Source organism: Oryctolagus cuniculus, chromosome 10 (genome assembly GCF_051225735.1).
Source record: "Oryctolagus cuniculus isolate XC-2025 breed Fujian yellow rabbit chromosome 10, ASM5122573v1, whole genome shotgun sequence".
Taxonomy (NCBI): Eukaryota; Metazoa; Chordata; class Mammalia; order Lagomorpha; family Leporidae; genus Oryctolagus; species Oryctolagus cuniculus.
Window position 1 is genome coordinate 118119603 of NC_142876.1, and position 13747 is coordinate 118133349.

At 62.0% G+C, this 13747-nt stretch overlaps 1 protein-coding gene across 3 annotated transcripts in view; it reads right to left on the minus strand.

Annotated features, from left to right (window-relative positions):
* The window catches only part of SLC6A1 (solute carrier family 6 member 1), a 39703-nt gene that overhangs the window by 5657 nt on the left and 20299 nt on the right, over positions 1-13747 (minus strand). For all 3 annotated transcript variants that reach the window (XM_051851708.3, XM_089305632.1, XM_089305633.1), the window contains exons 3-14: positions 13036-13365; positions 12305-12436; positions 11889-11989; positions 10289-10398; positions 8591-8723; positions 4756-4890; positions 4556-4659; positions 4297-4421; positions 3083-3195; positions 2687-2818; positions 1564-1666; positions 351-451 (exon numbers count right to left, since the gene is read on the minus strand). In XM_051851708.3, coding sequence (XP_051707668.2) covers positions 351-451; positions 1564-1666; positions 2687-2818; positions 3083-3195; positions 4297-4421; positions 4556-4659; positions 4756-4890; positions 8591-8723; positions 10289-10398; positions 11889-11989; positions 12305-12436; positions 13036-13273 — 1527 coding nt within the window. In that variant the 5' untranslated portion in view covers positions 13274-13365. The remainder of the gene's footprint in view (positions 1-350; positions 452-1563; positions 1667-2686; positions 2819-3082; positions 3196-4296; positions 4422-4555; positions 4660-4755; positions 4891-8590; positions 8724-10288; positions 10399-11888; positions 11990-12304; positions 12437-13035; positions 13366-13747) is intronic.

The window sequence follows — 13747 nt, forward strand, 5'->3', positions numbered from 1 at the left end:
CCACCAAGGCCCCGCAGCCTGGGCAGACCCTTCCCGGGGCTCGGCACCTGGGGCCCCCACACGCAAGGCCCCTTTCCACGAGGGCCTCGGAGAAAAGCCCCTCCAGCCTGTGGACTCCCCTTCCCCGGGGTAACCCACCCCGGCCCCAGGACCAGGGCCGACGTCAGCAGCCTGGCCTCCACCTCCCGGAGCCTGCCGGCCGCCTCGGACAGCTCAGCCCTTGCGGGCGGCACGGCAGGGGCGGGGCGAACCGAACCTGGGCCCGAGGGCCTCCCCTGCCTGCCCTCGATTCCAGAAGTTTCTCCCTGGGGGGAGCCGCCCCACCCCCAGGCGTGCAGCCCCAGCCTTACCGCCACGATGATGGGGGTGAAGAAGGACCAGCACAGCTTCCACCAGATGCAGGGCCTGGAGCCCACCATCTCCTGGATGTTGTCGTAGAAACGGTTCACACCTGCGACAGGGGCGCAAGGGCGGGGCACACGGCTGAGCCGTGGGGTCCGCAGGCCGCCGCCCCCAGCACCCTTCGAACCGTCAACCCCCATAGCACGTGTGCCAGGGAGAAAAGCCGCGCCCCTCCAGGTGGAGACATTCACTGGCCATGGACAGTCAGGGGTCGCAGGTCCCCTCCCACAGTCCCCGCCTCTCCTCAAAGGTAAGGCTAGGCGGGCCGGAAGTGCAGCCCACCGCGGAGATCTGCGCGTGTCTACGGAGAACCCTAAGCCTCGCGAGAGTGCTTCAAGAGCGCACTGCGCATGCGAAGTCCCAAGGGCAGGCGGTCTGGGTCTGGTCGGACGGAAACGGGGCAGGGCGAGGCCTGGGGGCTGCGGCGCCGCCCGTCTCCATCCACGCTCTGGGCTCTCTGGGTCCCAGCAGAGAGGCAGGGAAGTGCGGCCTCGGACCCTTGGGCCCTGGGCTCCGGAGATTTGGGCCAGGATGGAAAGGAAACCCTGATTCCTTCGCTTTTTGGCTCAGGGACGATGTACACTTCCCATCATGGCAGCTTTTGTCGAATGATGTCAGATCTATACTTCTGTCACCCCTTTTCCAGACCCAGCGTGAAACAAGCCTTTTTATCCCACAACGCATACTAGTTGGCTCCCAGCTTACGTGAAATTATTTGTTCTTTGTGGAGTCGTATGTATTTGAGACAGAGCGATGGACAGGAATCTTCCCTGTCCGCAGCAGCGGGGACAGGGCACCGCCTCAGCCAAGAACCTGGAACTCAGCAGAGGTCCCCACCGTGGCCAGCAGGGACCCAAGCCCCTGTGCCATCACCAGCTGTCTCCCTGAGGTGCACACTGGCAGGAAGCTAGAACTGGACGTGGAGCCCGGTCTTGAACCCTAACACGTACGGGTGCCCCACGCAGCCCCTTAGCCTCTCTGCCGCACGCCCACACCCTAACTGTTGCTCTGTCTTCTGCACACGGACCTCGTGCACCAACCGCACTGAGCTGTGGAGCACAGCGATTGAACAGTGCAGGGAGAGGGCCTGCTGTCCTGGCTGCTTCTGTTGAAGTACGAATGAGTGAATGAATGAATGAAGGAGGAGGGGTGGAGGCTCACCGTAGAACCAGGAGATGGAGACGCATTCGAAGAATACGAGGAACAGCAAGCTCATGCCGCTGGCGGAGTAGTAGTCGAAGAGTTTGAAGACGTAAATGCCCCCCTGTGAGAGGAAGGGAGGGAGCGTGAGAGTGGCCTCCCGCACCTGCACCTGCAACTGGGCCCCTGGCACCCAGCACCGCCTGGAGAACGGGCTCAGGGTAGGCTGCAGGTAGCCCCGGGGGCCTCATGAGCAGGCCAGGCCCGGGGGCCGCTCCCCAGTGCCGTCTGTCCATGCGTGACTCGGTCCTGCCTCTCCCCTGCTGTGAACCTCCCAGCACATACATAATAACATGGTATATAAGCAAGCAGGGAGACGTCAAATCAAGTCTAACTCAGATGGCCTGGCCTGCCAGGCTCTGCTCCGCTCCCCGCCACACTGGCTTCCTTTCTGCCCCTCGCCCTCGGGGCCTTAGTGCCTGCCATGCTCTCCTCCCCTCCCTGGCTGTCCCTCCTCATCTAGGTCTCCGCTCACCTGTCACTTCCTTAGAGACCTCCTCCACTATCCCCTGTCCCAGGTAGAGGCCTCCCGGGCCCCTGCTGGCCATTTCCCGTCCTGCTGTATCCACTCTGCTCCACTGCACCTGGCACCTCTTCTGTCAGCCTCGTCCCCACTGGAACTCAGGCTCCAAGAGGGCAGACTTGGCAGTGGCTGTCACACTGTTGCTGGATTCCCAGTGTCACACATGTGACCCACAGCAGGTGCTCCCAAGTGCGAGCGAGGGAACGAATCAACACCGTCAACACCCGGGATCACAGTGGTTCCTGGGCCCACAGGACGGTGAGTGCACAGGTCACAGATACGTGTTCATGGACGCAACAAGAGGCAGTGTTCACTTCGAAGGCCCGACTCCGGGTGGCTGCTGGGAGCAGAGGCCAGGCTGCCTGCTGCAGTCTCTGGCTCTGTCCGACGCTGTCTGGCTCAGCGTCTGTCTCTGACAGCCAGGGAACGCTCAGAAGGCAGGACGCCGTCTGCCTCAGCGCCGTGTGTCCTGGGCTCGGCAGAGAGACAGAGCTCCATGGAGCGGGGAAGGGCCGAGGAGAGGGGCCGTTGAAAGGGCCCCAGGGCAGCAGCGGAGCCCACCTGGGTGATGTTGGAGAGGCCGATCAGGTAGGAGACGATGCAGACGGCGGCGATGAAGAGCTCCCGGCGGTTGCGCAGCAGTCTGGGGTACTCGTCCACCAGGGCCGTGATGAAGCCCTCCACGGTGCAGAACTGCAGGGGGGCGGGGTCAGCTGCCCACCGCCCACAGCCTGAGCAGCACCCAGACGGCAGGGCTGGGGGGCGGGGGGAGGGTGGCCCAGGGTCCAGCCTGACGCTGCCCCTGCGGCCCTGGGGGCCTCAGCGGAGTCCCCTCCCTCTGGGTTTCCGTTTCCCATGCTGGACTTGGCCAGTCCACAGGGCTGCTTCGGGATATTCTAGGGGTCTGAGATTCTGAGTCCTCCTCCGGGGGGAGGGGTCCGGGGGAGGGGCGGTCACCTGGCTGTCGATGCCCAGCATCAGGAGCATGGAGAAGAAGAGGATGGCCCAGAGCGGAGAGATGGGCAGCTGGGTCACCGCCTCCGGGTACGCCAGGAATGCCAGCCCCGGGCCTGCGGGAACGAGGGGCAGCGTGGTGGGCATCCGTGGCAGCCCCAGCACAGCCCCCAGTCCCTAAGCCTCACATCAGAGTCACCGCTGGGCAGCCGGGCCGCGGTGCAGGCTGCAGGTGAGCGGCTCCCTGTCCAGGCGGGGACTGCAGCGGCCTGGCCAGCGGCAGGGGCGGGGCACGTGCAGAGGCGGCCCCTGCTGGGGATACTTGGGGGGCCAAAGGCTGCAGGCTGGGGGTGAGGGGAGAACACAGGGCAATGCTGAGGTTTCTGGCCCAGGCACTGGATGGGGACCCTTCTCACAAGGGGGACCACAGGCTGGGGGAAGGCATGGGAGGTGTGTCCAGGACAGGTGGTGTTTGAGGGTCTGGCCGGGGTGTCCAGGAGCAGGGGAAAGACAGAATGAGGAGCAAAGACATCGGAGCCACCTGGGTGTGGCTCTGTAGGGGCCGGGGAGGCCTGGGGGGGGGGGCTGCCATTGTCCAGGAGCTCAACGTCCTTTCCCCAGGCCCCGCCCAGTGCTCCGGGGGACAATCCCTGTCCCCTCCAGACGGCTCAGGGACGCCTTTGTGCACAAAGTGGCCCTCCTGCCTGCTGCTGGCCTGGCCCCTGGGTAGGGGGGCGGCTGTCTGCGGTTTCCCTGGGCCCTGGGGCACTGAGACTGTGGCGAGCTAAGTGGGCACAGCCCACCTGGAGAGACTGTTCTGGGAGCCAGGACAAAAGCAGACTTAGGGAGTTTGCATCATGGCTGGAAACCTGGCGCGGTTAGATCAAGCCTTAAAGGCCCAGGCACAGGAGTGGGTCTTTTCCCCTACAAAATCCAGGGCCGTGCAGGAAGCACCAGGGTGGCTGGGAGACAAAGAGCCCAGGTTTTACAGTCAAACCGATCTGGGCACAAACCCCTTTCGAGCTCTGAGCTTGGGCAGGCGGCTTTGGTGAGCCTTGGTTTTCCCACCTGTGACATGGGGACATAGCATCTACTGCAGAGCTGGGAAGATCAGGGGGCAGTGTCTGGCAGGCAGTGAGTGCTCTGCCACCCACAGGGTGAGGGGGACAATGCAAGCCCCACTGCCAACCCCGGGCCCCGAGCGGGGCAGCGCTGACCTGAGGCCGCCACGTCAGCAATGGACCGCTTGGTGACGTGGGCCATGAAGCCCACGATGGAGAAGATGACGAAGCCGGCGAACATGCTGGTGCAGGAGTTGATGCAGCAGACGATGATGGAGTCCCTGGAGGGAGGTGGGGCGGGGTCAGGGAGGGCAGAGGTCAGGGGGCGGGGCCAGGGAGAGCAGTGACAGGGACCCAGGGGAAAGCCAGGGAGGGCAGGGCCGGGAAGGAGGGGGCTCTGGGCTGCCGCTGGCACCTGTACACGTTGTTGTGGAACGAGTTGTAACTGCCCAGGGCAATCAGGGAGCCCAGGCCCAGCCCATAGGAGAAGAAGATCTGCGTAGCCGCGTCCAGCCACACCTACAGGCAGAAATGTCCAGTGGTCATCGCAGCCACGGGCCCCAAGGCCCCTGTCCGCACCAGTCGGCTGCCCCCGGCACACCCCAGGCTGCTCACCTCGGAGTCGGACAGCTTGCGGAAGTTGGGCGTGACGTAGAACAGGATGCCCTCCTTGGCGCCAGGCAGTGTGACTCCACGGAAGAACAGGATGATGAGCATGACGTAGGGGTACGTGGCCGAGAAGTAGACCACCTGGAGGGGACAGGGAGGGGCGCGTAAGCCTGCCCGCGGCCCCGCCCCTTGCACCCGCCTGTGCTGCCAGTGCCTCTTCCTCCAGGAAGCCTGCTCTGCTTGGCTGCCCGTGGAGTCTGAACCAAGCAGCTCAGCACCTGGTTTTACCTTCCCCGTTCCCTGTGATTCTTAACTGATGTCTAAATTATCCAAGCAATGCTTTTGTTGGCAGGAAACATTGAAAGTTACATAGGAACACACACATGTGCACAAACACACACACACACAGTTCCCTTCCATAGCCCCTAGGATCGACGTCACACAAGGCACAGGGTTTGGGTCTCTCACTTCTGCTTTCTGATGTCTAGAACAGTCCATGGTATACAGTAGACACTCAATCAATGTCTGAAAAATGCACAACCACAGGGCTGTGAGCATTTTACTGTTCCTTCTTAGACACCTTCTTCGGCATAGATGATCACGTCTCAGAAAACTGGGCTCCAGTCAGCCACTTGCTTTCTCAGTGGGCAGCTTTCAAGGTAAAAAACAGCGCGCTCGGTCTGCTCTCTGAAGACCGTCTGCCACCTGAACAGTGAGTTTTAATTCTACAAACGGTCCCCAGGGAGGGCCCCCACCCTCTCCCAGCAGCCCCGCTGTTAGCCATTTGGGTGACTTCCAATCTTCCGCGCCTCATTGAACACCCCTGTTTATAAACCTTTATCTACAGAATGGCTGTATCACTCCTGGGAGAGACGTCTGGATGTGGAATCATCAAGCAGAAAGCGATGGCTTCTCAAGGGCTTTTGATGCGTCTGAGCATCGCCCGATCCTTCCAGAATCGGCACTTCGGGGTGGCGGTGCTATTGTGGTGCACTGGGTTACACAGGCCGGGGTGACACCGGCATCCCACACTGCTCCACTCCTGGTCCAGCTCCCTGCCAATGTGTTCAAAAAAGCAGCAGGAGCTGGCCCAGTGCCACCCATGGGGGAGACTCAGATGGAGCTCCAGGCTCCTGGCTTCCGCCTGACCCAGCCCTGGCCATTACAGCCATTTGGGGAGTGAACCAGTGGCTCGACGACCTCTCTCTCTCTCTCTCTCTCTCTCTCTCTCTCTCTCTCTCTCTCTCCCTCTCCCTCTCTATCTCTCTCGCCCTCCTCTCTCTGTAATTATGCCTTTCATTTTTTTTAAAATCAATTTTGACAGATACAGTTGTAGACAGTGAGAAAGAGACAGAGAGAAAGGTCTTTCTTCTGTTGGTTCACTCCCCAAATGGCTGCTATGGCCGGAACTGCACCAATCTGAAGGCAGAAACCAGGAGCTTCCTCCTGGTCTCCCATGCGGGTGCAGGGCCCAAGCACTTGGGCCATCCTCCACTGCACTCCCGGGCCACAGCAGAGAGCTGGACTGGAAGAGGAGCAACCGGGACTAGAACCAGCGCCCATATGGGATGCCGGCGTTGCAGGCGGAGGATTAACCAAGGGAGCCACGGTGTCAGCCCCTCAATTTTTTCATTCTAAAGAAAGCAAATGGCACTTCCTCCAGCGTGGCACAGGGTGGCTCCCTTGCAGTGCCAACTCTGAGCATAATCATTTGAAAAACCCGTTTTTGCCAAATTGGTCATCAAAAGCCTGCAATGGTTTCTCTGCTCGCTGGTGTGGAACAGCGGTTTCAGACTCAATGTCAGGGCTCAGGGGCCCCTGGCTCCCGGCCAGCGTGGGTCTCCCTCGGGGCAGCTTTCTCTCCCTCCCTGCACTCTGGGCTTCTTCAGGACCAGGGAAGCTGCTTGCTGTCTGCACAAACCATTGTCCCTGAGATTGGGAAGAGGGGATAAAATGAAGCCGCTGGGTCAGTGTCTCAGTGCTCTGAGCCCCAGTTTCTCTCGTCTGGAAAATGGGTTCAATCAGCCCGGCTGCTCGGACAGGAGAGCTGTGATGAGCCCACAAGGTGCTGGCACAGGGAGCACACAGCAGTGCACAGCTGTACACGGGGGACAGCAGCTCCCAGGGGCTTCCACCGCCCTTCAAGCTACCCTTTCCTGCTCCCTGAAGCTGGAGCGGGAGACACCAGGCCCTGCCCAGCTCTCCCTCGTCCCAGGCACGGGTCCGAGACGTGGGCACCAGCCTTGGGTCTGGGTCTTCGGTTTTCAGTGCCTCTGCCCAGGCCCATGTGTCGGCTTTGTAAGGCTCTGTTTTGTCTCTTTCTGCACCTTCTTCTGGAAAGTTCTGCCAGCTTTTTGGCGGGTTCTGGCCCTGCCCCAACCTGTCCCTAGCCTTCTTCTGTTCCCGTCTCTCTGCTGCCCCTCTCCCTGCGAGACCTGGAGACCTCGGACAGCACACCTGCCCCTCCGCTTCCTGCAGGAAACGCAGGAATTTCGGGCCTCAGCCCCCAGCATAAGGCCTGAGAGGCAGGGAGGGGAGGGAGCTGCGGCCAGTTCTGTCCTGCCAGACGTCCCTGGACGGGGCACCCGGCTTGCAGTCGCTCTGTACTTGCTGACCTGATCATAAAGACAAAACAGCAACAGCCCCTTGCTAGGTGCTGAGAGCTGTCTAGAATCACCGGTGGCAGGGCCGGCACGGTGGGGGCCACTGTTTGTGACAGTGCCGGCTGTGGTCCTGACTGCTCTGCTTCCAATCCAGCTCCCTGCTCATGCGCCTGGGAAGGCAGCGGATGATAGCCCAGGTACACGGGAGACCCAGGTGGAGTTCCTGGCTCTGGAGTTTGGCCTGGTCTAGCCTTAGCCTTTGTGGCCATTTGGGGAGTGAGCCAGCAGATGGAAGATCCCTCTGTCTCTGCTGCTCTGCCTGTCAAGCAAATAAATAAATAAATAAATCTTTAAAACAAACCCAACAGGGTCCACCATTGTGGTGCAGAATGTTAAGCCAGATGCCGGCATCCCGTGTGGGCACCAGTGGGAGTCCTGGCTGCTCCAGTTCTCAGCCGGCTCCCTGCTAAGGCGCCTGGGAAAGCAGCAGGTCATGGCCCGAGTCTGTGGGAACCCGGGATGGAGTTCTCGCCTCCCGGCTCTGGCTCGGCCCAGCCTGGACCACTGTGGCCACTGGGGAGTGAACTGGCAGACAGAAAATCTCTCTCTCTCCCCCCCTCCCTCCCTTCCTCCTTTCTTCCCTCCCTCCTGCCCATCTCTATGTTACTTTCTGTCTCTTTTTCTCTCTCTCCCCTCTGCCTGTCTCTCTGTCACTCTTTTTGTCAAATAAACAAATCTTAAGAAAAGAGAAGCGAACAGCAACGGATGTATGTAAGCACCAGCCCCATCCTGCAGAGGGGAAGCGGAGCTTCGGAGAGAAACGGCTTCCTTCAGGTCACCCAGCCAGGAATCAGCCCCACTGGGGTCTGAACTCGGACCTGTTTGCAAACACGGCCTGAGGACTTCGTCACAACCTGCTCGCCTGTGTTCCTCATCGCAGGAGCCCCTGCGCCCGGAACTGAGGCCCTGTGCCTGGGGCAAGTTGGCTGAGTGGCCCATGAGCGGCACCTGCCCGGGGCTGCAGAACGCCAGGGTCCCACCGTGAGCTGAGCTGTGAGCCCGACCTGTGTCAGCTCCTGCATCCTCTCTGCTCTAGAAAGTAGGAGGCGCCCTTATGCCCACTGTGCAGGGGAGGGAGTTGAGGTCCAGAGAGCCTGCGCGTGCCCAGGTTGGAAGGGGCTCCAGGAGCTGTGGACTCCCTGCCTGAGCAGAGCTCCCTCGGCAGCCCAGGCCCTTACCTTTCCGGTCCAGCCCACACCTTTCCAGATGCAGAAGTACACCAGGACCCAGGCGATGGCCAGGGTGATGGCCAGCGGCCAGCGGATCTGGCCTGGCTTGTCCAGCCCGTCAGTCATCTGATGCATGTTGCGCCTGCTCAGAGAGGAGGGGGCAGAATGTCACAAGGGCCGCTGGGACTTGGGGGGGCTGGGGCATGGGCAGGGATGTGGTCTACCCCAGGGATCGTGTCGGAACCAGGGGCAACGACCAAGGAGAGCAGGTGCTGCAGCTGCCTCTGCTCTGCCCTGCGCCAGCCCAGGAGCCCTCTGGGCGCAGGTGGCTGGCGTGGTCCTGCCACGGACGGACAGCTCCCGCTCCTTTGCAGAATGAGGCTGCACTCCCTGGCTGGCCTCCTGAGCCGGCTCCGTGTCTGCAGTCTCAGGGCTCTGCCGTGCGGCCGGGCCACGTGCCACCCATCCACCTGTCCCTGGCCTGCTCTCACCTCCTCCATGCCTTGGTGCACTGCCTCCCACCAGCTGCCCAGCACAAGGGATCCCTCCACACCACAGAGACTTGGACCCCAGCACCTCGTTTGTTGTAAGGCCCCAACACACATCTGTGAGGTGCCCCCCTGGGAAACAGAATCAGCGCAGCCTTCCCAGAGACAGAATGTGTGTCTCTGTGTGTGCCTGCACATGAGCTGAACGTGCGTGTAGGCAGGTGTGCCAGTGTATGTCCATGTCATGTGTGAACATGTGTGTTCACATGTGTTCATGTGTGTTGGCGTGCAGGTGTCTGTGTGAATGTGTTTACATGTGCACTGTCTGCATCACGTGCATGTGTGTGTGCATGCATGAATGTGAACACAGGTGTATGTGTCTGCATGTGTGTGCACATGTGCTCACTCCAGGCGACCTGGGTTTATCAGTACACGCTCCCCCAGTGTCCGCAGGAGGCTGCTTCCGGAGCCTCTTGCAGATGAAAGCCCTGCAGGTGCCCAAGCTCCCACCAGAAAACAGTGCCCGTGTGCACAGAAGCTGCCCACGGCCTCCCGTGGGCGTGGAGTCACCTCTGCACGACGGCCTAGCTCCGTGTCCACACCACGGAAACAGCTGCGATACTGCACTGCTCCCCGAAAGACCACAAGAGGAAAGCCCGTGCGCACTCGGCACAGACGCAATTTTTTCTCAACTATCTTGGGTCCACTGTCCGCTGGACTGCCTATGGGACCCAGGACGCAGGGGCCAACTGGGCCTGGGCTGGTCCTCCAGACGGGTCCTCACTGGCCTCTCCAGGAGCCCCGCTCAGCGTGCTGGCTCCTCCCTGCCCTGCGGCCCCCTCTGTCCACGCACCACCTTCTCCACCCTGCACTGCGCCCCAGGAGGTGACTGCTCCGGCCACCTCACAGGTCCCTCGGCTTCTGGCTAGCACTGGGTGGCCACTGGGGGTGCTGGCAGGGGGCGAGAGGCAGAGGGCAGGATGCCACGGCCAGGTGTCCCCAGCTGCTGCACAGCTCGGTCTCCAGCTGGGCTTCTCTACCCGCGGCCATGGCTTGCATCAGGTGCCTGGTCCTCTGTCCAGCTCTCTTTAGGAAAGGGGAGGCGCCGCCCGTGCCGGTGCCCTGTCCATGCTGCACATAGTCCCCTCACCTGATCTGGAGGGCTGCAGTGTCCCCTGCAGGCCCCGCCCACCCTGGCACCCCATGCCACCGTACTCACTCCCAGAACTCCACCACGGCGCTGGTCATGTTGGTGGTGTTGACGATGCTGTAGTTGGAGAAGCAGCGGTCGGTGTTCCAGGGGTTGTCACACTGTTTCCATGGCAGCGTCTGCGAGGACACAGATGTGTGACCAAACCCCACTGGGGCCCCAGGGGCTGGCACACGGCCCGGCTCTCCCTGGCCGCCCTCAGGGTATCCCAAACCTCCTGGAAGCCACAGTCCCGCCTCTCGTTGCCAACGGCTTGGGTGGGCAGGTGGCACCGTGATCACAACGGGGCAGCATCTTGCTCCAGGTCACACAGCGGCTAGGGGAGCGCTCCCTGCTCACTCCAAGGCCCAGTCCTCCAAACTGCACCCCGGGCCTCCTGTGCCCTCCCTGGGGCCACTCTCCAGCTCTGCCGCCCTGACCAAGGGGCCTCGCCCGCTGCCTTCTGTGACACAGCCAGCACGGCCAGTACGGCCAGCATGGCCAGCCCCGGCATCTTGTCTGTCAGGCCCGGTTCTCAGCACTGTGAGATCCTGAGGACCCAGGGAGGCTGGTTTCACGTTTTTGTCTCTTTCCAAGTTTTTTTTTTTTTTAATTAAGATTTATCTTATTTATTTGAAAGGCAGAGAGAGAGAGAGAATAGATTGCCTATCTGCTGGTTCATTCCCCAAATGACTGCAACAACTGGAGCTGGGTCAGGCGAAAGCCAGGAACCCACACCTCAATCTGGGTCTCCCACGTGGGTGGCAGGGACCCAACTCCTTGAGCCATCACCCGCTGCCTTTGGGGTGCACGTGAGCAGGAAGGTGGAATTTGGTGCAGGGCTGGGATTCAAACCTCAGGACTCCCACAAGGGCCTGGGCACCGCGGTCGTGTCCTAAGTGCTGAGCCACGGGGACTCCGGGAAGGGAGTGCGGGGTTGGTGTTTAGTGGGCGCAGGGTCCCAGTTCTGTAGGCTGGAAGGCAGCTGGAGCTGGCTGGGGCGATGGCTGGGTGGCAGTGGGATGCACTTGGCACCCCCGCACTGTACACTCAGAAGTCTGGCTCGGGGCGGGGAACCCGAGGAGTCCCTCTTCCGGGACCAGCTTGTTTCGCCTGCACGTTGTCCTCGGGGCTCCCCTGTGCGGTGGCACGAGTCAGCCTCACCTGCCTCAAACGCTCACGTCCACTGGGCACACAGGCCCCGGCCCGCGTCCTCAGCCCTCCGTCCTCTCCCGGGCCTCAGCTACTGTGTAGAGCCGCTGTGCACACGTGTGTGCCGGCCCCTCTTCAAGACCCTGCTTTCCTCCTGGGGTGCTGACCCAGAGAGGGGACGGCTGGGTCACAGGGGGCTCCCGGTGTCCAGCTCCTGGGGAGCCGAGGTCGTCCCCATTTCGGAAAGAGGCCACGAAGGCCCCAAGAGGTGAAGTCTCTTAGCTGAGGCTACATGGCAGAGTGTGGACTCGGGATTTGAACCCAGGCCAGCAAGGCCAGTGCACCGTGGGTCAACCATACCCATCTTAGACGGGGTGTGGTGGGGGGCAGGTGTGCGCCCACAGAAGGTGCTCGGGGCTAGGACTGCTGTGGGAAACCCCACCCCGCTCTGCCCCCGGAGCGCTCGGGGGCCGCTCACCGTGGTGAAGGAGTTGTACAGGTAGTAGATGGCCCACGAGATGATCACGATGTAGTAGATGTTCAGCCAGAAGGAGAGCACGGCCGCCGCCAGGCCCACACCTGCGGGCGGGATGCAGCGTCAGCCACACGGCCGCTGCCCACTCGGCCGCGGCCCTGCCACCTCGCCAACCGGGACGGAGATGAAGGGCTGGGTGGTGACCGGCAGGTCACACATGCCCCCCAGGCGAGGGAGCCAGGACTCACGTCTGGTTCAGGCAGGGTAGGGCCCAAGGCCAGGACACCTGACGCCCCCGTGTCCCGGGAGCCTGCCAGGCTCCAAGCCCCACCAGGAAGTGAGCGCAGGGAGTCCCTCCTCTCCCCTGCCCCACCCAACTCCCTAGCCACTGCTGGCTTCAGGGGCCTGGCCGAACTCACCCTTGAACATGGGGGCCAGCTTCCAGACGCCCAGCCCCCCGATGGACGTGTACTGGCCCAGCGAGCACTCCAGCAGGAAGAGCGGGACTCCAGCGAAGATGAGTGTCAAGAAGTAGGGGATGAGGAAGGCCCCTGGGGGTGGAGAAGGCAAGGCTCATGCCGGGCCCCTACCTCTGGTCAGGGGAAGCACTCTGCTTCCAGGCTGCCCTCCAGGGTTTCCTCTCCCTCTGCCTGGAAAGCAGCACCCACAGCCAAACAAAGAGAGGCCCAGGGCACCCAGGAGGAGGCCCGTCCTCTGCCAAATGGGGAGATGAAAAACTTTAAAATTGAAAGGCAGAGAGACAGAGAAAGAGAGGCCTTCCATCCACCGTCCACCTGTTTACTCCGTCAAACGCCCACTGCAGCCGAAGCTGGGCCAGGCTGAAGCCACAGGATGGGAACTCCATCCAGGGCCCGAGTACCTGAGTCCCTGCTGCCTCCAAGGGTGCCCATTAGGAGGAGGCTAAACCCAGGGACATGGGTCACCCTGAGTGGCTTCTTTACCCCGAGCCAAATGCCTGCCCCGGGTACCGCTCACACACAAGCATCGTCCTAGGGGAACCCGTGAGAGAGGTGAGGAGCAAGTACGGGGCCTGGGGCTCCCCTGGGGTCTCCAGTGGCCCTATCCTGGTACAGCGCCCCAGAAAATGCCCAGGTCCGGCCTAGCGGGCAGCCACGGGGCCGGTACCTACCGCCTCCATTCTTCCCACACAGGTACGGGAACCTCCAGACATTGCCCAGGCCGATGGCGTAGCCCACACAGGACATGAGGAAGTCGAAGCGGCCCTTCCACGTGTCCCTGTCGGGAAGCTCCGCCCCCTTCTTCTGCACCTTGACCACCAGGGTCTTGGGCTTGTCATTGGCCACGGGGGCCTCGCTGACCTCCGTGGCGATCTGCCCGTCGGCCACCTTGCTGCCGTTGGCCGCCATGTCTCGGGGTTTGCACACAGGGGTCCTGGCAGGTGGGCGTGCAACGTCAGCCCCGGTCCACGTGGACAGCAGCTTTGCGGCTCAAGGTCACCCTGGAAGGACAGGGCCGGGGTTTAGGACAGAGAGGAGCGGGGGCTGCAGGGGCCTCGCCCTGAAATAACAAAAGTGGAGCAGCCGATGGGGGCCGGGGCAGGTGGGCTCCTGAAAGCCCTCTCGCTCCTGCTGCCCCTGCTTTGGAGCGAAGGAGAAGCTTCGGCTCCCAAAGCCAGAGGGGCGACGCGCTCCAGGGCTCCAGCCTCTGCATCCCGCCCCAGGGAGCAAGCCCAGGACCGCGACCTCCAAAGGCAAACGCCAGGGCTGTGAGGAAAGATCTCTTGGCCTCTGATGATGCGATAGGGGATTTGCCCTTCGTCAAGGCCATAATCAGTGTCCGGGCTGGCAGCAAAGGGGCTCCATCTGCGGCTGCAGACGGGG